This window comes from Branchiostoma lanceolatum, chromosome 3 (genome assembly GCF_035083965.1).
Source record: "Branchiostoma lanceolatum isolate klBraLanc5 chromosome 3, klBraLanc5.hap2, whole genome shotgun sequence".
Taxonomy (NCBI): Eukaryota; Metazoa; Chordata; class Leptocardii; order Amphioxiformes; family Branchiostomatidae; genus Branchiostoma; species Branchiostoma lanceolatum.
Genome location: NC_089724.1, coordinates 5,497,813 through 5,522,493, shown reverse-complemented (window position 1 = coordinate 5,522,493; position 24,681 = coordinate 5,497,813). Strand labels below are relative to the sequence as shown.

The window sequence follows — 24,681 nt, the reverse complement described above, 5'->3', positions numbered from 1 at the left end:
CCTTGTTTTACTTAAGAATCGGAAATTGTAATAAAAAGTTGGGGCTCAAAATACACTGTACCCATGTGCAATTTGCTGAGGAAAACTTCTGACCTCATCTTAAGATAAAAGCAAGCTACAATTTTGCATGTTGGAAAAATTGGGTGGTTAATATCATGAAATGCAAAAGTGCATGTAACATTACCATGCATGGATATTGTTACATATTTGCCGAAATATTTTCCACATTGCAGGCAAAACATGACAGTATCTCGAGCCCTGAATAGTGATAACTAGTACTAAGCGTCTTTGGTGTTTTTCTTTCTACCTACAATGTATCATGCCCTAGTGCTGGGAAGAAGCCATAAGAAAGGGGTTGTCAATATCTAGAACTTGACAGACTTTGTTTGTTGATATTTGAAAACATTTGCCGAAATAATGAATTTCCCTATATTATATATTCCTGGACAGGAGCTTTGAAAATCTTAATTTTCACCATACAAAAGTAAAACTAGCCAAATGAAGTCTTTGATTAGTAATAAGTGACAGTATAAAACCAATGTACACTTAAGTTACAACTTTTCAGTGCTGTCACTTAACGTTAAGAATAGATTAAAAGAATGCAAGCATTTATCTAGAAATATTCAGAAGTCTTTGATAATCAAGACAAAAACCTTGGTTTGCATGAGAAAAAACACACACTCGACAGTCGACACCTTGTATATAAAATCTTCATATTTATTCAGAACAGAGAATTAGCATTGGAACGTAGACAAAAAAAGTATGGTATTTTTCTGGCAGTTTAATGTAATCGTACTGTCTTGCATACATTTTGATTGTAACATCACACAAAAAATTAACCTTGAATTCACTCGTGAGGTGTTTAGAATCTACGCTACGTTGTAGACAGAAATCCTGATATGTGTAGCTGGAAAAGACATGCCCAAATTGCACAGTTCATTCCTGAACACACATGATAAAAACATAGCAAACACTGAAGCAGTTTGTCCATCAGTATATGTTCATGTCAGTCTTAAGTTATGATATTGTATTTTTATCAAGTTCTGTGTCCAAAGATGGAAATTTTTTCATTTCAAGTATGACCCTCTCAACCAAATGCAGTTAAAACTACAAAATGCATAAACACTGTGTCATACCTCTAATAGACGGATCCCGACTGTCTATCACAATTAGAAGTTCAACCAATGAGAGAATGGCTATTAGCAATTCGATCAATGAGAGTGGCTACATGTCTGTCAAATATTTGCATTTCTGTGTTTCTTTCCTTTCTACATTTTGACAGGTGGGCGGGGCTATGGGATTGGTCTATTGTCATCAATAGGTCCTACAAGTTTGTAAATTTTCAGGACGATGAACAACATAATCACTAGAAAGACATTATTGCATTGTCCGCAACATTAAAACATTGTCTAATACATCGTCTGCTTTGTTCTTCAAATCGTAGCCAACATGTGCAACTTACAGTACTCAAGAAAAACCTTACCATGAGCAGACATTCCTGTTTTTTTTGGCTGAAACTAAGAAGAGACTCATACTGCTAAGTCAAAGAGACAACTACTTCCAACTTTGAATTCCCAACCTGCAGGTACAAGTAGTTTTAGCAGAGAACTTTTGTTCCTCTCATGCGATAGTAAATAGATAGATGATCGAAGTGGGGAATTTGTAGCTTGTGCACTCACCAACAAGAGGCTAAGTGCGGTTTCCAAGCACACACACCAAATAATACATGTATACCAGCAGAACATGTGACACTCACTACATGTATATCCAGATTTTCCTAACACCACTGCAGTTCGGTTTCAATCAAAACTGTCACTTAAAAAACTGATTCTGTATGGAACCTGCACATGAAGTTTTGAGACTACCCCTAAAGAGTTGTTTCTGGAATGTGCAAGAATTAGCAAACACTAGCTACAAAAGAGACAGGTGAAAAATAGATCTGCTTGTCTACACTACAATGTGACTTTTCCTTACTTTAACATCATTATCATTGACCATGGAACGATTACCAAGATTGACTGTACAGGTACATAACTTTGAATATATACAATATTTTCTGTAATTACAAGTATTTAAAACAGCCACATGCTAATTCCTAATTGGTACTGCTATTATCAGAGTTCAACAATACTGTGGGCATGTCGCAAGTTTCTCCATACATTGTATGAATCATTCAAACCTCAACACTAATCCAAATCAAGAACTTTATCCACAATCTTCCTCAGCATCTAGAGAAGACTACCCAATGAATTTCTCCCTTTTTCTGAACGAAGGCCACACCAATTTAATTTGTTGGCTCTCAGATTTAAAAAGGAAACAATGCTGTACTGGTTGATGACAACAGAGTCTGTACCGTGATACAGCTTGACATAATCTAGCAAGTTTTCCTTCTAACCTTCTGTTTTCATGTACCATCTTGCAACATTTTCTAATTAAGAAAAATGTCTGAGACCAAGAAAATAAATTGGTATGGCCTAATGCAGGCACCTGATGCACTGCTTGCTAACAATGTAACAAAACATGGAGCTACAAAATATTTCCTTGCGCTTACAAAGCTGTAGTTGCTCGACAGCTGTTGCGGCAGGAAGATGTGAGATAAGAGGGATGATTTACAATTGCTGTTTAAAAGGCTCCACCACAGAGGCATCACCAAAAAGAAGCCATTGCTCTGGCAGCACAGAGTGAGAATCTAAACTTTGTCAGGTTGTAATTTCACATAGGGAAGTCTGCAATACTGTTCTTTTTTGTTTGGACCCTAAAGGAAAACTATCCCTTTTGCACAATTTAAGGGTCATCCATGCATTGGAAATAGTTAAATCAAAGGTCTGTTGCATTTTCTTTCTGTTCTTATGAAATTCTTCCAATCCAAGTAAAGTCTGCCTTCTTACCTGACATTGGCACGCTATAATCTGCTCTGGGAATTTTTTACCAGATTTTCTTTCCGAGCCCAATACCTTAAATCTACTCTAGTAGTACAGAGAGATAAGAAAAACGTGACTGAAAATGTCTCTGAAATGTTCTATTTTTGCCCGTTGTTGTTACATCATTTCCCAAAGTTCCCAAAGGCAGCGAATGCTTTGTCTTGTCTCTGTTGCATCGGGTTCTGTACTGCGCCCATTCCTCCGCCCATCCCCATCCCCGGCTGCATTCCCATGGTGCCCTGCATCCCCATTCCCTGCTGCATCCCCGGCTGCATTCCCATGGTGCCTTGCATGCCCATCCCCATTCCTGGCTGCATTCCCATCTGGCCCTGCATGCCCATCATGGGCTGCTGCATGCCCATTTGCTGCTGCATCATGGGATTCATCATCTGCGGGTTGCCGCCCAGCTGCATGGCGGCCATGTTGGCGGGCATGCCTCCCATGGGGCTGGTCGGGCTCATCATCTGTTGTGGGGACGTCATGCCCACTGGCATCCCTGTGGAGGCAAACAAGGCAATCAGACTTTTTTGCAAGAGGGATTAAGGAGTCCATCTACATCCGGGCTATACAACCATCTACATCCGGGCTTTACAACCATCCCTCAACAGAGACGGGGGGGGGGGGGGTGCCATAGACGTAAACACATGAAAACAAACACGTACGTAGGTAGGAAGTTTCCTTACCACCCATAGGGTTCTGTCCAGCCAGCTGGTTCATACTGGGCTGGGCCGGTCTCTCCGGCTGCCGTCCGGGGCTCAGGTTGTCCAGGTTAATGTTGACGTTAGTGTTGGCCCACAGTCGGGCGACCGGCTGCTAGGGACAACAGACATGCTGTAAGGCTGGCTGAGAAAGGGACATGGAAAACCACAAACTGTCTGGGAATGTTAGATCTGAAATACTTGTATTGTACACAGGGCTGTCTCAGGCTTTGACTTTTTCTTGTCCCACTGGTTGCTTGGGAGTCCATGTTGTCATTTTTGGTTAAGTCTGTCATTCTACGTTTACGAGAACACATTGTCATCAATTTCATGTCAATGACATGAAGTTCAGATTCTTTGGACATGGTGAGATTTTTGCCCCTTTTTACAAGCAAATTTCCATCTTGGGAGAGAGGGACGGGACATGGAGACAGCCCTGACTGAATACATAAACAAGTGCTAATAAACCATTCTAAGAACACAAACACCAAGTTCAACCTTAGACTCTATTTACCGTTTCACATTTATATGCACCTTAAGATCATATTTGTTTTTGCACAACCTATTATAACTCTTCCAGGTTGCAGATGTTGCACTCTTTGCTTGTCCTTGTATGCAACCGTTTTTTTTCCTGTATGCCTTGATTTTGAAAACCATTCTTGCACTCAAAACGATTAAGTTGACGTCACACTGTCAGGAACCTTCAGCCAAATTTTCAGCCAGAAGGTCCCTGAATCAAAATCGTTTTTTTTTTTTCTAATCAATTCATCAGAGCCTGATGTTGCCATCGATTTACGAAGAAATGCGGCTCAATTGTTACTGTGGCAGCATCTCTTCACCCTAGGCCAGAAACATCAATGCTCAAGACAAGCATGACTTCACTGACCCATTAGAAGAAGCAGGGGTTACGAAGGCTGCTCGGGAAATTCCCTACCCCATTTAGACCGGAACGTTTTGAGCCACTCACACCGGGGCATGCCCCTACTCTTTTCCGAAAGATGTGGTGGGTTCTTTTACGTGCTCAAGGTATGGCTCTCCTCAAACACGGGACCTCCATTTAACGTCCTATCCGTTGATTTTAACCGAAAACAGTGGAGGAAACTGCACTACCTGTGGAGTGCCTGCCTCGGCGGCAGAGGTAGCAGGAACAGAACTAGGAGGCAGCTGGGGGTTAAGAGATGGGAACTGGGGCTGACTCATGGGCTGGAGGGCGGATTGAGGCTGCAGGGGCTGGCCCCCCATTGGCTGCATCATCTACGTAAAAGTAAACAACAAAAAAGAAACTAGAGCTAAAAACAACTTTCAAAAGAAAGAAGACAGAGGTGATGTAAAAACCTCATGAAGTGCAACTACTTAAGGTAGACAAGGAACCAAAAGAAAACAAGAGCTAAAAACAACTTTCAAAAGAAAGAAGACAGAGGTGATGTAAAAACCTCATGTAGTGCAACTACGTAAAAGTAAACAAGGAACCAAAAGAAAACTAGAGCTAAAAACAACTTTCAAAAGAAAGAAGACAGAGGTGATGTAAAAACCTCATGTAGTGCAACTACGTAAAAGTAAACAAGGAACCAAAAGAAAACTAGAGCTAAAAACAACTTTCAAAAGAAAGGGTGTAGATACAAAGAGTTGATGTAAAAACTAGGAACTGTTGTGTGCGCGTAAAAAAGAACTGTAAAGAGAGAACAGAAGCTGGCAAGAGAAAAAAAATCAAGCAGACAACACAGGAGTTTTACAAAATATAATAAACAAGAGGTACAATGTACAATGAGTGTATGGGTAAATAGGAAGATAGAGAATGGATAGAAAGTACGAGTAGAGACTATCGTGCATGCAAACTGCATGTAAATGGTTGTGAAAGGAAAGAATTCGAAGTGGGCGTTTGAAAATGAAAGTTTTAACGGGTGGTGTCTCAATGTTGATCAAGTTGGGGAAATGATTGACAGGAATTTTGCTGGCAAGATAGGTGTATGTACATGTACTACCAGAAAGCTAGTGAACGTCTGAACAATTAAATAAGGATACATTGTAGAAACCTTAAACCCTTAGCAGACAGTTGAGGTAGTGCAGTTGATATTAATTGCTTGTGAATATATTGAAGTTAGCAATATTCTTTGAGGTTTAGCAATGTACAGAGTGTGCATGGGTTAAGCGTTCCACGGAAAATGAGGTCCCAGAAGGAAGCTGATTAATATTGATAATTGTTAGTGTTGAAGAGTATGAGAATAGCTTTATTAATTTTCATTATTATTAGCGTTTGTGTGACAGGGACTTGGTAGTGTGGTAGGTGGTAAGTCTTAATTAGTGGTTAGTGGCTATGATCACAGAATACAGTATTTCAAGTAGTAAGAAGCAACCCTTTCTTTCTTCCCTGTTTATATACATGGACTGGTGTGTTGGAAGAATAGACAGAAAATGACAGCATATCAAAATCACATACATATATTCGTTACCTTAACATATTAATGTATCAGTTGTACAGGTCTGGAAAAAACATCACAAAACACATAATACTGAAAATATACAGATCTATATGCCAACAACAAACTTAAGGTAGGACAAAAACACATGCCACGATACATATACACACGAACATTGTAAAAAACTACAGCAATATGATGAGAGAAGGCTACATGTACATGTATATGTATATGGACATGAACAGAGACAAGGAGTTAATGAAGGGCAGAAAAAGACAGCTGACAAGTTGCCAATATGTTGGAAAGTTTCGTCATGTATATTCAAAGCACTTGACCTCCAAAAAACTTACCAACCTATTGACAGACAACTAAGACTTGGGGTTGTATAGCAAAGCTGAACTGGAATTGCTAACACAAAAATTGGACTTTACCCAAATTTTCGACTTATCAGTCTTTGTCAAGGAATGAGCAATCCACTACTTCTGTGACGTCACATGCACTATGCAGATAGAACACGTGACTCGGTGAGCAGTGGATCATATTTTGCAGAAAGTCAATGACGCCCCCAGTCTCTGTTGAGGGATGGTTGTAGAGCCCAGATGTTGCAAGTTAAGATCCACTGGTCGCAAGTCACCATCTGCATAACATGACGTCACAGATTGACAGAAGCAGTGGATTGAAGTCCAATTTTTGTGGAAAATTCAACGGTTCTTAGTGGCAAATGTGCTAGATGTTGGCACATCGGCAACCGAATCCGTACTGTGTTTTTTTGCACACTTTTTGACAGATCAGCCGAAGAGGCTTGGTGGGCATCACTCCATCGCCAGGGAAGGTCGTGTAAACTGCCTTTCCCAAGGGAACAACGTCAAGGTATGGTGAGTATCGAACCCGGGACCTATTGGTTCTGAGTCCAACGCTCTAACCATTGCGCCTCCCTGACGCCACAAATGTTTGATTTTAGAAGTTGTGTAAAGTACCTTTTTCCCAAGGGCACAAGATCGGTGGCGTCAGGGGATTCGAACCCGGGACACTTGGGTTCTGGGCCCAAAACCCTGCCATTACGCCACACGACCCCACAAACTTTGATTCACAATGACTTCTACCAGCACAGAGGAACTTCCAAGTGAAGACTTGCAGTTAACCTGAGCGCTAAAATGTACCTGCATGGGCTGTGGCGCGATCATGGCCCCCAGCAGAGCCTGGTTGCTCACGTTGGCTGCCGCCATGTTGGTAGACGTGGTGGTGGAGAACTCTGTGGACTGGAATGCGGCGTAGGACTGCTCTGGAGGACTGCCATACAAAAACATAAGAGAAAATTAAAAGAAAATAGCAGCACTGAGTGCTCCCTCATACACGGGGCCGCTGGCTTTACATCACCATCCGAAATGATGAATGCAATCCCTTACAACATGTCCGAGCTGGTGTCGACCCCTAGGATCGAACTCGGGCCCTAGGATCGAAATCGGGCCCTAGGATCCACGGAATTTGATTCAGATGGCGAAGCAGAGTCATAGAGTAAAAATAACTAAAATAGCAATTTGCTACCTATCCCCCATTTATTATAAAACTACAATGTCATGATGAGATATCTGTGTATACATGTTTTGTGATGCACCTACGATTCTATAGCACTCACGGGGAGATCTTTGTTACAATAATAGCTCTTATTTGTAAGACACCCAACAAACAAAACCTTCCTACCTTTGCGGAACTGCTTGGAATGCACCAAAATCACTGCCCTGAGATGCTGGAAAACAGTAAATACAACGGAAATAAAAAATCAAAATAAGTTGTGACATAGTACAAGGTAGGGGTCATTGGTTCTTGGTGTTGTAATGTAATGTAATGTACATGTAAATGTAAACTTTAAAGCACAGACAGTTAATCAGTCCTATTTGCATACAGAATAAGGATACAAAGACGAATTTGAACGTATAGCAATATCTGGAAATGTCTGACGGCATCTGCAGGAAGTGAATGCCTGTGGCACACCTGGCTCCTTGACACCGGTCAGGGTTCAGGGAATGTCGTTCGAACGCAGAATTTCTATTCTTAATAGACATGGGCTATTACATAGACAGTCTGTGAGTAAAATACACTGTATGACGACATCAGTTTGTGCTGTTCAAATTTGTCTATTCAGAACACAAACAAGCAGAAATCTGCAAAACACAAGTAAAGCTCTTTGATGGACAATGACACAAGTTAGGTGTACATGTATACTATGACATCACAGCACCACCACAGTTAGTAGCACCACCACAGTGACATGTACATGTAGTAGTATGTTACGGTGGTACCTACACAAGGTGGGGAAAGTGGCGGAGGTGAATGGAGTGTACTGACTCGACGCCGGCGCACCAAGATCTAACAACGCCTGTGAGCCTTGATCTGGCATGGGCGAGACAGGCAAGCAAAATGCTTCAAATTAGGCAGTGTGACAACTATATGTAGGTGAGATGCAATGGTTTCTGTGTTTGTCCTTTTTTTTTAACCACACATGTACAGATCTTGCTGCAAATTAACAAAATACTGGAAAAAAACAAAGTTTAAGTGCTTGAAAATAACATCTTTAATGGCTCATAGCTCTAAGCTATTTTTGTCTTACCAAAAAACCTCTGCCCCTAATCATTAAATTTTGATGTACACTTTGTTCTAAATGGGACAAATATGAGAGATGTGACTTTCCACAACACATTAGTAGAAAAGCCCCTCCCAAATGTTACGAGCTGTTGTAAATCTTTTGCTACCTACATATCTAACACAATATATTCAGCCGGATAACCAAGATTTTCTATCTAGCTTACGTTTCATTGACCGTCTGTCACCTTTCTCGGGGCAATACTGACTTGCTCTACTGCGCACTGCAGCTAGGTGTCGCTACTGCAGTGTGAAAAATGTGGTCCCAAACATGACTGAGTTTATAATATCCCAGTTCACTTGGCTGTGTACTAAGAATTTAGCTATCAGGCGACTTACTGTAAATGCAGAAATCTTTGCGGGGATTTAATTTCGCGGTAAGAAGAAAATAGAGTGCTCCCAGTGGTTTTGAGAGCGTTTGAAACAATAGTAGCACTTCAGTCACACAATGGAACGGCTTTTCGTGGTGGTTTTAAGTTTGCGGTAAAAAGTTCACCGCAAACATTTTCTTTAACGCAAACATTTCTGCATTTACAGTACCAATGTGATGAAACTGTTGTATTCAGCCATTTCATGTGGGAAAGGCATTTTCTTACCTTGAGAGACGGTCCTTCCACGGGGGTCAATGCCGTCGTTTGCGGGCGCGGAGTTGAAGTCCGCGAAGTTGGCGAAACCCGACGATGAGTTAGCAGGACTGGTTGGTTGCATGACGGGCGGAGCAGTGTCAACAAGAAGATCAAGATCGTTCTTAGGCTTCGCTGCAACAGCGTTTGTTGGTACATTAGCCTCCTGTTTGGGTAAGGTTTGACAAGTTAACAATCAAAGTCTTAAAACAAAATCTGCCTCTGCATTTCCAAAAAGGTTGCTAGGGGGCCCAAACCAAGCAAAAGTGATATCTTTCTAAAACAAGTTTTAACTGTAAATTCCAACACAAAAATTGGAATTACCCAAATTTTCACTGTACAACACCAGTCTTTGTGAAAGACTGGGCCATCCATCAAAAAACCATGACGATAGCGTGTCACAAACAAGAGATATGAAAACCGGAAGGTCTGCTGCAGTACCATAGAGAGACACTAGGAGGTCCATAATGGAACTTGTCCGAATTTGCATCTGAGTTCATTTTGTATATCCACTCTCTTTAGGTGCACTGATGCACGATACTACATACATGTACTTACGTAAACAGTACGCTAATGTACGTTACACAAATATCTACATGTAGGTGCACGAGTGTACCCACAGTCTTGTATTTCAGGTGCAAAAAAGTGTATTTATGCATTCAGTATTTCAAGCCCAGAAATGTGTCCCAAGGATCAGACTTTCCCTTCAGATTTACAGTTTTCACATTGATCTTCCTTTTCAGGATTACTTTTCAAAAATAAATAAAATACAGACAATCAAATTGGTGTGGCCTTACCTCTGTTCTCCCTGCAGTTTTCCCGTACGAGGCTGCGGCCCCCAGGTCGATTTTGCCTCTCGACGTCCTCTTGGTTACGCGCTCTTTTCTCGTCGTCATCGTTGTTTCGTGGGATTCGTACGTCTCTTCGTCTTTGAACGAGTTACTCCCCCTGTCCTCGCTGTCACTGTAGGCTTCTTCCGCGTCTTCGTCGCCACCACTAACCCCGCCGCTGCCGCTGCCGCCGCCGTTGCTATGGTTACCAAAGAGATGCAGTTAAAGAAGATGATATAACACTTGTACATAGAGGACGTACATGCATGAACCCTTAGGCCACAACACCTTAATTTCTAGGTTCTTCGATCTTTTTAGGGAAACAATAGAACGGTGGGTTGAAGTAAAACTAGGAAGATCCTGAGATGGAACAAAATGCTACAACAGGAGTCAAAATCAGTATACCAGATTGTTTAACATTTTGAACAAAATATGACTTCTCAACTTTTTATCCATCGCAGAATGGAAACTCTGTATCAACTGGGAAGTACTCGCTTCAACTGTTTGAGCCAAAATATTAACACTTCTCATCCTGAAAGAATCTTTTATCTATTTTCTTTCTAGAAAAGAAATAGAGAACCATGAAATTAAATTGATGTGGCCTAGGTAAGGGTTGCATCAGTCATTAATGCAGCCTTACTCAACATGACTATACATTGGTATGCTGAAGACAGCAATAAGCTGAATGAAGCCGAACACTAAAACAGACGCAAAATCTGTCTAAATTTGTAGATGAAAGGCAATATCAGGCGTGCAACATGTAGCAAGAGGAGATTTTTGGGCAGTCAGTTGGAAATGTCATCCTTGAATAAGGCTTTCTTGAACATGAACTTGACTGGACAAAATGATGAGCAGGAAAAATACATTTGTACCTAGAGCTGTGTACCGGTACACTGTACCGATACAGTACCGGGTACAATCAATTAGGTACTGGTCCAAAATACCTGACCCTGCTGTATCGGTACTGGACCTGACTCAGGGGATGGCCACTTTGACAGATAAAATTACTATGAAATTACTGTGGCAGTGCACTAAAGCCACTCTAAAGCACAGAAAACACATTTGCATGGCTGGAGTCAAATTTTCATCTGTGTTTTCATAAAAATAATACCTAGCACAATGAAATATTATGTTTTTACCTATTCAAACATGCTTTTGTCCTTATTAAAAATCTAGCATTTTTCGAACAAGTAGTTTAGGTACAGGTTCAGGTCCAGACCTGTACCTAAACATGTGTACCCATACCTGTACCTAAAATTTGTTTAGGTACACAGCTCTATTTGTACCACCTATAACAAAGCCCACGCACCAGGAGAGAACATGCATATGTCACACAGAGCCAAGAACGTATGGTCAGTAATAGGTGCTATAAGAGAGAGCAGTGTAACTGTAAGCACGTTACAATTAACACTGAGATTCAATGTATGCATGCATGTCTAACGACAGACTTTTGAAAAATGTCCATTTAAATCAGGGCTCACTCAAGCTTAAAATTCTAATCTTGGTTTGAGTTGACAGAGCAAAGGACCAAACGTGCAAAGAATCTGGGAAGTTTTGACTCTTTGAAACGTTATTACGCACATTTTTAGGGGAATTTTTTTGTAGATCTATTTCAATTTTGTGGATATTTTTTTTTAGACGTTCAGGACCTAATACAAACATCCTAATGTATCGACGAACATTGGAGAGAACCCTGATTTGTGTCTTAAACAAGTCTTGTTTCTGTAAGACTTTTCAGGAGTTAACACACACTTGGTACTTGTCGTTAGATGGCATACAGACAGACACAGTGCATGTACTGTACTGTACGTGTAGGTACGTATGTCCAGAATCATCTAGACTCAAAATATTAGTCATGAAGAAGCCTTCTAAAAATGATCACAGCCCTTGAAAAGAAAGAAGTTTTGTTAAAGGCAGAATTGCTTCCATTTTTACATTTTACACATGCACCAGAAAGACTTAAGATATAGGGCAGTGCTTATGGAGGCCATCAAGACAAAACAAGCCACCCCTAAAAAAGCAGGTATCTGGCTGGACTGCGTCAAACTGCGTCAAATTGAAAACGGCATTTGCAAAGTGGCGCCAATCCGCATTAATTTGTCGCCTGAAATTGCAAATCATTTTAATATTTCAAAAATTTGCCATAGGCAAAATGGCGCAAATGAGCACGATCACTGCAAATCCCTTTCAGATGACTCTAAATCATGATTGTACAGTTATGTTCGATTCAGTGGCATTGCCAACACTGCAATTTCAAATAAATTTGTATCTGATTCGGAGCTGAAACTGAGAATGTGACATTCCAAGCACAGCCATTTTGTTTGTAGAGGTCACTTATTTTACCTAAGTATCTTACAGCAGTTTGACCGCAAGGGAAAATAGCAAAAAATTTGCAAATTTGAGCAGTTTCCTTGTCCAATCCAGTGAGATACCCACCTAACAGTAATAGCAAAGAGAGCAGATCCAAGCCATTCTAGTTACTAGGCAAGGGTGTCTACAGATTTGCTCACTCTTTTTGCCATTTCTTTCCTTTTCTGTTCGCGGGCTCATCTGCATAACCCTCATCCTCGTCCGACTCTCCTACGCTGTGGGGGAGAGCGGAAACCACATCTCACTCAGCACGTCACCGGAACGTACATACTGCGCCTGCGCGAAATCTTCTATGTAATGTGCATAGGGCTTCAGAAAAACGTACCATTTAAGGTCGTGTTCGCATATTTAAGGATAATATCCCGTCTATAGTTTCCAAATATAGTTTCGAAAAAGATATCTTATGCAACGGGAAAAATTATGATGCAACGTTTACCAAACATCCAACAGAAAACAACAGAAAACCTAGGTTTCTGTTGGATGTTTGGTAAACGTTGCATCATAATTTTTCCCGTTGCATAAGATATCTTTTTCGAAACTATATTTGGAAACTATAGACGGGATATTATCCTTAAATATGCGAACACGACCTTAAATGGTACGTTTTTCTGAAGCCCTATGCACATTACATAGAAGATTTCGCGCAGGCGCAGTACGTTCCGGTGACGTGCTATCTCCAACGAGCTCAAGTTCGGCTTACCGTAAATCAGGCTTTTAGCTAGGCATGGGTCCATGCGTCATTTGGACGCATGATACTAAAACAACAAGGAAATTGGACGCCCTCGGGCGCACAGAGGACCCCCTGTTTCCCTGGTAATTACCAAGGAGGTTATATTCTACATACACATGTTACTGTGTTATTGTTGCTTTTTTTAGTCCTACCAGACACTGGGACAGCATGAAACTGATTGACATGCAGGTTATTGTTAATCCATAGAGCCCATTGGGAGACAGAGAGGGAACCGGCAGTTTTTAGTTCTGCTAAAAGTATGATAAGACTAGAACACACCTAACCCCCCCTATCAAAGCACCCACCCACCCCATTTTTGGACCCCGTCTATAAATCCTAGCTAAAAGCCTGCAGTAAATTCATTTACTTTTGCAATGGTTTTATTTTGCGGTAGTAGGAGGGTGAGGGAGGTTTTTGTGGTGCTTTGAATGTACTGTAGAATGTCAAGTCAAGAATGTACTGTAAACGGTAATACGTTGGAAATGCATATTTGCAGTGTCATAAATTTGCAGTGGAAAGATCATCGGGAAAACCACCGCAAAAGCTTGAACTTGAAGACTTACAGTAACTAACCAGCGCTCTAGGCTAGTTTGGGAACATCTACAACACTGAAAGACTTCACTGCGAAAGTCTGAAGATTTACAGTAACTAACCAGCGCTCTAGGCTAGTTCAGGGACATTTACAACACTGAAACGGTTGACTTTTCTCATCACAACCTTGGTTTTTAGTTGTATTGAGAAAAGTCCCAATCATAACAAACCAAAACAATATAGTGTAGGCTAGAGCGCTGTTTTCATCTGGCTATTATATACTTAGAGAAGGAAAATGTGGAACTATGAAAAATGCCTTAATTTCATGTTTCCTGGGTCCGAGTCTCTTTTTTTATATATATATATATAAAAGGCAAGGACTGGAGGTAGATTTTTCATGCATCTGGTCTAAGACTTCTTAACTGGAAGTGTTTTCTGTTGCCGTCTTTAGCACATACAATACATATATCAATATATGTATGACACGCTTTACAGAACAGAAAACACAATCCTCTAAGTCAGGAAGGAAAAGAGTTCATAATCGTGAGTATTGAGGAAAAAAATTAACTTTAGTTCAAACAACCTTCTTTCCATTTTGAGGAAAAAGTGCTGCATTCTGAGGAATATGACTGTGACATATTCAGTGCATGATGTATTAAACAGTATTGTAAGCAAAGCAATAGTAATAAAGGCCTCCACCCGAGGCATTGCCAAAAAATACTGAAAGTTACCATACCTTCCTGCTGGCGAGTCTTCGAAGATGCGGGCTGGGAGGCTAAACTTGGGCCGCGTGCGGTTCTGTCTCTCGATCTCATCATCGTACTCCTTCATGGCACTTAGGTTGCGCGGCTCGGGGTCGTACTTGTCACCTGGGGAAGACGATAAAGCTCACAGGTGAACACTGAAGGCTACATACATTCCAAGGTGTCTTGGGCCACAGCAATTTACTTTCTTGGTTCACAGATTTTCGGAGGAAATTAATGGAGCAGAAGGGAATTTTTGTTTTATTTCTATAAGGGATGCATTCGATCAATTTTCTAAATAAACTCAGATTGATCGCAGTACTGTAAAAAATGCCTCCGCCCCTGAGGCATCGCCAAAAAAGAAACAGCTACAATGTATCCTGTGAGTACTACCAAAGGAGCTACAAAGTCAACATGCCAAGCTGGTTAACATTTCAAACAATGAATTGTCAGTCTGTGATGCATTAATAAAGGGAAAAAACAAAAGACAAGGACTTTCTTAAGAAGTTGCTTAAAAATGTCAATATTTTGGGGTTATTTCATATAATGAATGGATCATGCAGTCTTCTTTCTCAAAAAAATCTGAGACTAGTGAGAGCCAAGAAGTTAAACTGGACCAGGTGTGGTCTTCGAACAAAGAAATTTTCCAAGGTTTGGTTGATACAAACCATTGTTTCTTGGACCTCTGATACATCATTATGATTCTTGTATGAATTGTTGGTAGAACTCCAAAATTCCCCGCGAATGTACTTCAAATAGCTGGAAACAGTCTTTTAAACAATCATTCTAGATCTGATGTTTGCCTGTCTGTCTGTGAGTACTTGGCACTGGCTACTTCTAGCCATCATACCTGACCACTAGCAGACCATGACCGCCAATAGACAAGAGCCAAAAACACTAGAACAAATACAGAAGACTGTATATCTTTCTTAGCAGTCTAGACTATATTATATATACTCTTCAACAATCCCAAATAAACGGCAGGGCTCTGAGTTTAAACAAATACGTGTGTTTCAAATTTAGGGCTCAGGAAAAAGGCACATGGCATGTGTCCCCTCAAACTAGACTAGACATGTGCTAATCGCTGGACAAGCCACGTATTCATTGAACCGGATATAACAGACTCAAAAGACAGGTTTTATAGACACACATACAATGTATATAAATTAAACAAACCTTATTGTGGAGACTATACAACGTAGGGCTAAATATACCTACCGAGTAACTACAGTCTGAGACACATACTTAGCTAAGACTAGAGTCACTACCTCATTCATTGTTAAACAGACCACTACTAATGCTTCTTGTTAACACAAGTCCACAGTATATATACACAGTTGCAAGTAAAATGAACTCACCTAAGAGTACAGGACAGTACCCTTGCTTATGTCTACCTATGTTCATCATGATTTCTTGGACTACGCGTGGAGTGAGCTACCTTTTTTCACGCCACGAGTTGAAGACGAACAAAGCCCAGGACAGTGTACGCAATAAGGGTGGGTTTTGTTTGTGTAGGACAGTCGGAGGTGACAGGGGTGCATGAAGCTATGCAGATCTGGCTGTGTGATGTTACCACACAACAATGCACGGGGTTTACCAATCCTGATCACACCAGGTAAAACTACTCCAGGGCAGCCAACCGGATGTCTTATGTTCCGAATTCTAATAAATCATCATCCTGTCAACAATTTTGCAATCTAGACAGTACTAGGATATTTTTTTTCCAGAAATAAGAAGAAAAGTACTGTACAGAGGCACAATACTCCAATATAAAGAAAAAACAGGACCCACTTGGTCAAACACGACTGTTAACATAGTACAGTGTCATGCCGACTGAAAAATATAAGACTGTTTGAACAGGACCTTTTGACCAAACACGTTGTACAAAGACCATACCTGTTACTTAGCACTCACTACAATACAATACATGTTTTTGTGAACTGCTTCAAGTGACAAGGCTAAAAGAGATTGTGGATTTTTCCGAGGTAAAAAGAAGTAATTACTTGTACAATGCCGACTTTAAGGCATCCCAGTTTCTTGTCACACATGAAAGACGCCAGACAGTGGAAACTAACCCATGTGGATAAGCACAGGTTAGAAAACCATATCCCACCTGGACCACTATCTTTTAATCAATCCCTGTTTGGGCCATTACAAAACAAATTCCTGTATCGTGTACTTCCTATATATATGCAGCATACTTGTTATCATATGCAAGAGATATTAAGTCATGGGTATCCAAAAGAAGTACTTTTATGGTTTTTGTTTGCCCTGTGCATTCTAAAGTTTTGCTCATACACTGTAATTATTCATACAAACCTACAACCTACTATTGACTGACTGTAGGACAGACTTATATTCCCACTTTAACATGATGCACACTGACATAAGACTGTATTGATAATAGAAATTCTTAATACTAGCATCCAGTGATGTATTAGGAAAATACATGTAGATGAGACCAATGGCATAACACCCCCTCCAAAGGATGAATGCAAAATGCTGTTACAAGAAACTGTAGCAAGGGTGCAGACATTGCAATCTGGCAGAATTGCTGATTATACAGGTAGAGATCCCAATTGGAGTCTGTAAATTTGAAGATAATCAATCACAATCAATCAATATCCTTTATACTCCCTTAAAAGACAGTCAGAACTTTTCAACTTTGACTCATGTAACTTAAGATCAATGGATTGACTTGAAATTTAGGATTTATGAATTGGAGGCCACCCTTACTAACGCATTCCTAGTAGTATATCCTGAAAGTCATCTCTGTCTAAAGATCGAGATTCCAATCGCGATCTCTACCAGTAGAATAAGCGATTCAGCCATAATGCAATCTGTACCCCGGTCATGACATAGACATCTCTAAAGCCAATACTACATCTACAGTTAATATCAATGTGCATCAGTTTAAGACTAAACCTTGCTTGTGTGAAGTGAAAACAGCAGAAGAATGTATAAAGAACCAGGTCCTACCATCGGGGCTCCGCTCTGTGAGAAAGAGTGGAGAGAAAAGGAGCAAAAATCAGGCAGATCACAGATATCAGTGCACAAACAAAATCAGTGAGAAACACAGCAGTAATCCAACACACCAAGTTAATGTGCAAAAGAGCACAGGAAACATCATTAGTTTGATAGCAAGTGTAGCCTGGAATCCATCCTGCATCCATGGTTTGCTCCTCTTAACGCTTTTTCCTAGGATAGTCTGGCACCCATCTTACTGTAAATGCATTTAAGTTCATGTGGTTTTTATTGCCATTAAGGCGAAAATTGAGTGTTGTTCGCGGTGTTTTTTTAAGTTCACATTTGAAACAATAGTAGCGCTACAGTCATTGGTGGGCAAAAAGTTTCAAGGAGTTCACCGTGAAGACCGCAAACATAAAACCACCGCAAACATTTCTGCATACAGTAATTAAAACATTTTGGTCCTTACGTCCTTCATTATTTCAGGAATCAAATATTTCTCAGAGTCAGAAGTGTAACGGGAATCAAACTTCTGAATACGCGTTTGAACCCCGTTAATATGCTGTTACAAGGACTGTGTAGGTCGGACCACAGCTTTTGCCTCTACTTTAGGCAAATATAATAATAATAATCAAATACAATGTACCAATCAAACGTTTCTCACTCAATGGGTGCCAGGCTATTGGACAAAAGAAGCAATCGGAAGAGCAAACTGGAGCTAGTATTAGATGAATAACAGGCTGATTGAGTGAGTATTAGTTGCAAGTCAGAATGCATTTGGACAATAACACAAGAAAAAGAAGCTCTGCTAAGGAAAACATTTTCCATACTCCAGAATCAAAAAGAAATAAAATAAAATCACGGTAAAGAAACTTGAGATTTGCGAACTTTCTGAGAGTGGTTTTAGATGTTCATGTCTGTGTCTGTGACATACTCTACAAAGGAGCTTCACTCTACATACACAAGCTTATTCTAGATCTGCTTTATGCCTCTCTATTACTAGAAAGTAAGCTTAGAGAAAAGGAATACTGTTATTCCCATCTAACTTCTAAGAATAATTATCTACATGTACATCTACTGTAATGTTGAATACCCATGTTCTTTTACTGTCTACACACAAAAAATCATTATCTCTCCTTAATACATTATCTTTCCTCACTGCTATGGACAAATTCTACTGACTCAAGGAACGAATATTCAAATCTATTACATGATCAACATTCATTGTAGAGTGTTAAACTTGTAGTTTCTTTAAATCGTTTTCATGAAGGACAATACCATTCAGGGTTTTCTATGAAAGAGGGGTAAGAGGCATATATATTATAAGGGTGTGGATGTGAAGTGATTGGGCAGGATGCTGTGAAAAGGGGATAGAATTTACACATGAAAATATGCAATGTTCCCATCTCTTTCCCATTGGATTTGTAATATGGTCTAATAAGCAGGGCTGTCTCCAGCTTTCAATTCTTTTCAGTCCCTCTCCTTGTTCCGTTCCTCTCATTGCTAATTTCTGTTGTTAAATCTGTCATAAGCTGATGAAAATACATTTTCATCAATGTCATCTCATTAAGTTCAGATTTTTTGGTGAATTTTTTTTCTGTCCCCACAAGCAAATTTTCGTTCCAAGACAGAAGGATGGGTCCTGGAGACAGCTCTGGGTTTAAGCGTTTAACCTTTTCCCTGCTGCCTGACCTGTAGGTAGGTAGTCGATGTGTTTACGTGCGACGTGCATCATCGGGGTTATACGGCCCCTTACGGGGTGACATACCCTTTCGTTGGCTGATACAAGACAGGGACGCGCCAGTTCTCCCGTCCGGGTGAATGGTGTAAATCACCGTATGGCTGATACGAGACGGAGGTTTGCCAGGCCTCCATCCGGGTGATTTGTAGTGAATCACAAACTCCAGACAGAAGGATTTGGACCATCGCACAACGGGGCATGCCCCTACTCTTTTTTGAAAGGTGTGGTGGGTTCTTTTACCTGCGCGGGGTGTGGCTCTCCCCAAACACGGGACCTCAATTTAACGTCCTATCCGAGGGACCTGTAACCAATACAAATTCGGTGCCAATAGCCGACCTCAGCAGGGAGAAGGTTAAAAAAAGTTAACATCTGCATGAGACCCCAAAACTTACTGTATCTGCTGCTGCTGCTGCTGCCTCCATCGAACGTGTCGCTGGACATGCCGATGTACTTGTCCTTCGTCTTCTTGGCTTTTTTCCTTTCCCCGCGGAGTCTTTCGTCGTCTTGGATGAAGTCGATCAAATCTTTGGTTTTCTGACGAACTGGATAATATATGAGAGAGGTTTATATTAGAGATTATTGTCCACCTAGAGGTGCTATTGTGAGTTTGTTATCTCCAAGAAAAATGGAGATGTAGTTTTGGGTGTGTCTGTTTGTTTGTCTGTCTGTCTGTCTGTCTGTGTTTCCGCACTACTGTAGTCAGCATAACTCAGGAACCTCTTGATGGATTACGATGATATTTGGTATGTGGGCAGGTGTTGTGAAGCCGAAGTTCAAGGTCCATTTTGGGCCCCCTGGTATGTGACCTTGGTACTGCAGCAGAACTTTTTTGTATCTTTTGACCTGGACGTGCTGTGGTCTTGATTTTTGGGTGGCAGATAGCTTGTGATGTAATTAAGAAGTGGTGTTGGTTTAGGCCCCCTAGCAGCTTCCTCTGAAACTGCAGGGGCGTTTTTGTGAAAATCTTCTAAGGAGAATAACTGAACAAAGGAACAACGGATTTCCATGATATTTAGTATGCAGGTAGCTTAGAGATATAAACAATGAAGTGCAAATTATGCTAATTGGGACTTAATTTGCATAGCTAATGAGGAAAATCTATATTTGCAGTGTTTTCCATTATGAGACTCAAATACATGTAACGTATGTAGTTTATGGAAAGTGGATCATCAACAGATACAATTATGCAAATAAATTCCTAATTTGCATAATTAATGCAAAACACCATATCTCATCTAATTGGAAAATTATAGGACTGTCAATATGATACTTAGTATGCAGGTAGCTTAGACAGAGATATACATCATGTAGTGCAAATTATGCTAATTGTGCCTTAATTTGCATAGCTAATGAGGAAAATCTATATCTGCAGTGTTTTTCATTATCAGACTCAAATACATGTAACATATGTAGTTTATGAAAAGTGGAGCATCAACAGATAGCAATTATGCAAATAAATTCCTAATTTGCATAATTAATGTTAAAACACCATAATTCATCTAATTGGAAAATTATAGGACTGGCAATATTGCAACATGTGTAAGTTAGATAAAGGTGTTGATGACCAAGCATATATTATGCAAATGTGTAAGTCATTTGCATGAATAGAATTGTTCATGGAGATATGAGGTCGTGGAACTCTTGCTTCACAAGAAGTCAATTGAACTAATTTGCAACATTACCTAAGTAATACATGTAAATAGAAAATAGGTTAGTGATACATATGTTATCAAACATATGTGTATCTAGATTCTAGGACTAAAAATACTGTATGCAAATGCAAATTTCTGCACCCACAATTGGAGCTGTGAACTTAAACTTTGATGGGTGCATCGTTGTATCTAATATTCATGTAGGGTAATATATGTTAACTTAAGGTACAATTGTACACTACTATACAACATTCTCTTGGCATTCAAGTGTGAGAAAAAATTAAAGAACCTTTGTTGTATTAATTGTTTAAAGTATTGAACTTGAAGTTAGCTATAGAATTTGTGTTAATCTATTTCATGTTGTGCACCCAAAATTTTTTCTGTGCACCAAAACCTACATGTATAGCAGGGGTTCATCTAAATCAGGAAAGAGGAGCGCCGCACCCTCTTGTTTCAGCCCAGTGCCCCCTTGTTGAATTCAGATTTTAGCTAAATATCCAGCATACAGCCTTCACTCAGCAATTGATTCTTCCATAAATACATAGAATTCGCTCCCTCACCTGTGTGTGCTCCCCCTTATTTAATTTTTGTAGAAAAACCCCTGTATGGGTTAGGTGCACCTACATGTGTATTAGTGTAAATGCAGAAATGTTTGCAGGGATTTAATTTCACAGTAGGAAGAAAATGGAGTGTTCGTGGTGGTTTTGAGTTCGTGTTTGAAACAATAGCAGCAGCCACTACAGTCACACAATGGAACGGCTTTTTGTGGTGGTTTTCACCGAGAACATAAAACCACCGCGAACATTTCTGCATTTACAGTATCAAAAATGAATCTGGAGCCCTGGAATCTGTGCTGACATATTTTGCATTGGAGAGAACGTACCATTTATCCCTTGGTCTCTGCCCAGCTCGTCCTTGAAGGTGTAGTCCTCCAGCTGGCGCAGGTCGTAGATGTGTTCTCTGGCGCTGGTCACCACCCGCTCCGAACCGTTCCTCACCAGGTACGACAGCAGCAGTAGCGACTGTGGAACGTGTATCGGATGTTAGACACTTCAAGAAATTCGGTGATCAATTGTATGCGACGTAATGGTTTTAACTTGATGATGGATTGATAGTTTGATTTGTAAATAGGTAGCAATTGTAATAATTTGCAGGTATATTTCATTTCCAGATATGTGACAGTGTCGACTGATGGTTCTGACCTCTGACCTCAACCAAGCCTTTTCTTCAATTCTACCTGCTTTTACCTGTATGTAAATATGTACTGGGGATGTAGGAGCGAGGTCTGAACATCTAGACCAACTTATGGCGGACCGTGTTGCCTAGAGGGAAAGAGCAACCCTAGTCCGGGCAAGCTGCCCGATATGATGATGATGAAATATGTACTTATGTGTGTATGTATGTACTTTGTGATGCACATGTAGTGTTTATGAGCCCTGGAAGATTAGCCCCCTAGAGGGGCTAAAGGGTATCTCAATAAACTCAACTCAACGTCAGAAAAGAAATGGATTAGATCATCATCATATTCTCTCGCTTTGTTTTTCCTGTATGGTTCTTGGTGGCAAATGTGCTACATGTTGGCGCACCAAATCTGTAGTGTGTTTTTGGCAAACTTTAAGACAGATTAGCCTCCGTGGGCTTCACTCCAATGCCATGGAAGGTTGTGTAAAGTGCCTTTCCCAAGGGCACAACGTGGGGGCATGGTGAGCATCGAACCTGGGCCCTATTGGTTCTGATTCCAACGCTCTAACCGTTGCGCCACACTGACGCCAATATTCTCGCACTGGGCTCTCAGTCTACAGCTCTAAATTGTTCTTCATCCCTTCAGGTTGAAGGAGTAAAGCTCGATGCTGCGTACCCAAGGCACGAGGAATCTTGGGAGGCTTCCAAAATTGTACCCCTCTGAAAAAGTATGGAGTTCTGTGGACCTGATAAAAACGTCATTAGTTTTGATTTTGGTCAATCGAGGGAGACGGCATTGCTGACTGTCCGCAGCACCAACATTCCGTCCTGTGATGAAATGACAGCAATTCAGAGATCACTGCTGGCAAATAGGCTTCAGTCTTGTTTTTACGTTAGACTACCTAGTGGACTCTGGTCCACAAATAGACCCAATATAAACATCTGGCACAGATTAACTACTCACACTTTGCCAGGTGACAGAATTGGCACAGCATCAAGGTCTTTCTCTTTTTTATGCCAGTTTTTCACATTCATTTTAAGTAATACTGTAAATGTTGGAATTTTCACGGTGGTTTAATTTTTTCGCGGTGACCTCTTTACCGATAATTTAAAACCACCACGGAAGTGTTTAGTCTGTCTTCTGTCCGCCTACCCTCTTGTTTCAATCGCGAACTGAGAACCATCGCGAATAATCCATTTTGCTGTTCACACTGCAAAAATCAATTTGGATTGGGTCATTTTAATCGGATTCGATGTTTAATTTGTAAACTTTAAATCACTTTGGGTTTGTTTTTTTAGTGTGAACAGGGTCAAAGTATACTACTGTAAATGCAGACATGTTTGCAGGGTTTTAATTTCGCGGTAGGGAAAAAATGGAGGATTCACGGTGGTTTTGAGTTCGCATTTGAAACAACAGTAGCGCTTCAGTCACACATTTGGCTTTTCGCAGTGGTTTTAAGTTCATGGTAAAGAGTTCACCGCGGAAAACGCAAACATGAAACCACCGCGAACATTTCTGTATTTACAGTATCTCTACATGTACCTTGTATGGTCTCCTCCAGTTTTTCTTTGGGTCTGTCAACATTCTTTTCCACAGCATGCCCATGACCTCGGGGAAATGTTCGTACGTAAACGTGTACTTGGCGATCTCGGACATCAGCGTACCGTGGGGGCCCCACTCGTCGTCGTTGGTCGCTTCTCGGACCTTCGCTTCCACCTCCGAGTAGTTCATCACCACGTTGGTGCTAAATAAGGAAGGAAGGAAGAGTTTTGTCAGAGAGTCGTGTTAAGTGCCTTTCCCAAGGGCACAACATCGGGGCATAGCCGTGGTTTCGAACCCAGGACCTCTCGGTTCTGGGCGAAACATCCGACCGATTGCGCCACACGATGCCACACAATTCGGTTTTCATTTTTTTTGTTTAGTCAGATTTGAAAAACTATTCTTCAAGGTCAAAATGTACAAACAATGTACCTTAACTTGACAAGTTGTGACACTTTTTTGACAGATACATCAAGGTCCCTGTCCCTTTGTCATATAAAATCATATTTCAAAACTACAACGAATTAATACACATTAGCACGATAAATATGATTTCGGTGATTTCTCTAGATATCTCGCATGAAATCATACACACCTTTAAGATCAAATCATCTCCTCAATCCAACTTATTCCCGTTTTCATAATTATTATATTTTATGGGGGGGGGGCGACCGGTTGTCAAAATAAATGAGTCACAAGAGGTAAATTTTTACACAAACAGACATTGCCCATGTAAACAATTAAGCCAGAAGTACCTTTAGACAAAATGGGAGCAACATGGAAAGTAAAATGTAAAGAAAGAAGTGAGAAATGCTGTAAATCGCTGACGCGGAAGTCAACACCTATCTACATGTATACGATCACGTAGCTTCCGGTAAAGAACCCCTCCCCCTTATACAAACGTCCCGAAAAAAACGCGAAAATCCACTTACACTTTGTCCGTGATTTCTCGAATCTTCCACATCTTGATAGATGGGACACTTTGTGGCTGGTTTAGAATCTCAGAAAGGTAAGATGTGGGTAGATTCCTGCGGATTTAGTCGGATTGCAGACGTGTCACCAAGAAAATGGCCGATGTCTAGCTAAAATGGCGGAA

The 24,681-nt window shown here is 40.6% G+C and overlaps 1 protein-coding gene across 7 annotated transcripts; it reads right to left on the bottom strand.

The window, feature by feature from the left end:
- Positions 1-696: 696 nt before the first annotated feature.
- Positions 697-24,635, bottom strand: LOC136429833 (clathrin interactor 1-like). Of its 7 annotated transcripts, none has more exons than XM_066419852.1 (15): positions 24,518-24,635; positions 23,589-23,790; positions 21,747-21,885; positions 19,604-19,753; positions 17,483-17,497; positions 14,497-14,629; positions 12,640-12,714; positions 10,097-10,328; positions 9,273-9,465; positions 8,341-8,427; positions 7,738-7,783; positions 7,197-7,326; positions 4,730-4,873; positions 3,605-3,734; positions 697-3,417 (listed from the first exon to the last, which is right to left on the bottom strand). In XM_066419852.1, exons 1-15 carry the CDS (start codon positions 24,547-24,549, stop codon positions 3,044-3,046), a joined length of 2,082 nt encoding a protein of 693 aa, XP_066275949.1. In that variant the 5' UTR covers positions 24,550-24,635; the 3' UTR covers positions 697-3,043. The 7 variants fall into 7 exon arrangements, with proteins under 7 accessions (XP_066275949.1, XP_066275950.1, XP_066275955.1 ...); XM_066419853.1 differs by having other exon boundaries at positions 3,605-3,731; XM_066419858.1 differs by lacking the exon at positions 4,730-4,873.
- Positions 24,636-24,681: the final 46 nt, after the last annotated feature.

Excerpts from the sequence above, each read along its gene's own strand:
- LOC136429833 (XM_066419852.1), bottom strand. The coding sequence starts at position 24,549 with ATGTGGAAGATTCGAGAAATCACGGACAAAGT. Across the intron at positions 10,329-12,639 it reads GGAAAGAAATGGCAAAAAGA|CAACGGCGGCGGCAGCGGCA; the intron begins GTGAGCAAATCT and ends TGGTAACCATAG. Across the intron at positions 9,466-10,096 it reads AAACTGCAGGGAGAACAGAG|GAGGCTAATGTACCAACAAA; the intron begins GTAAGGCCACAC and ends TTACCCAAACAG.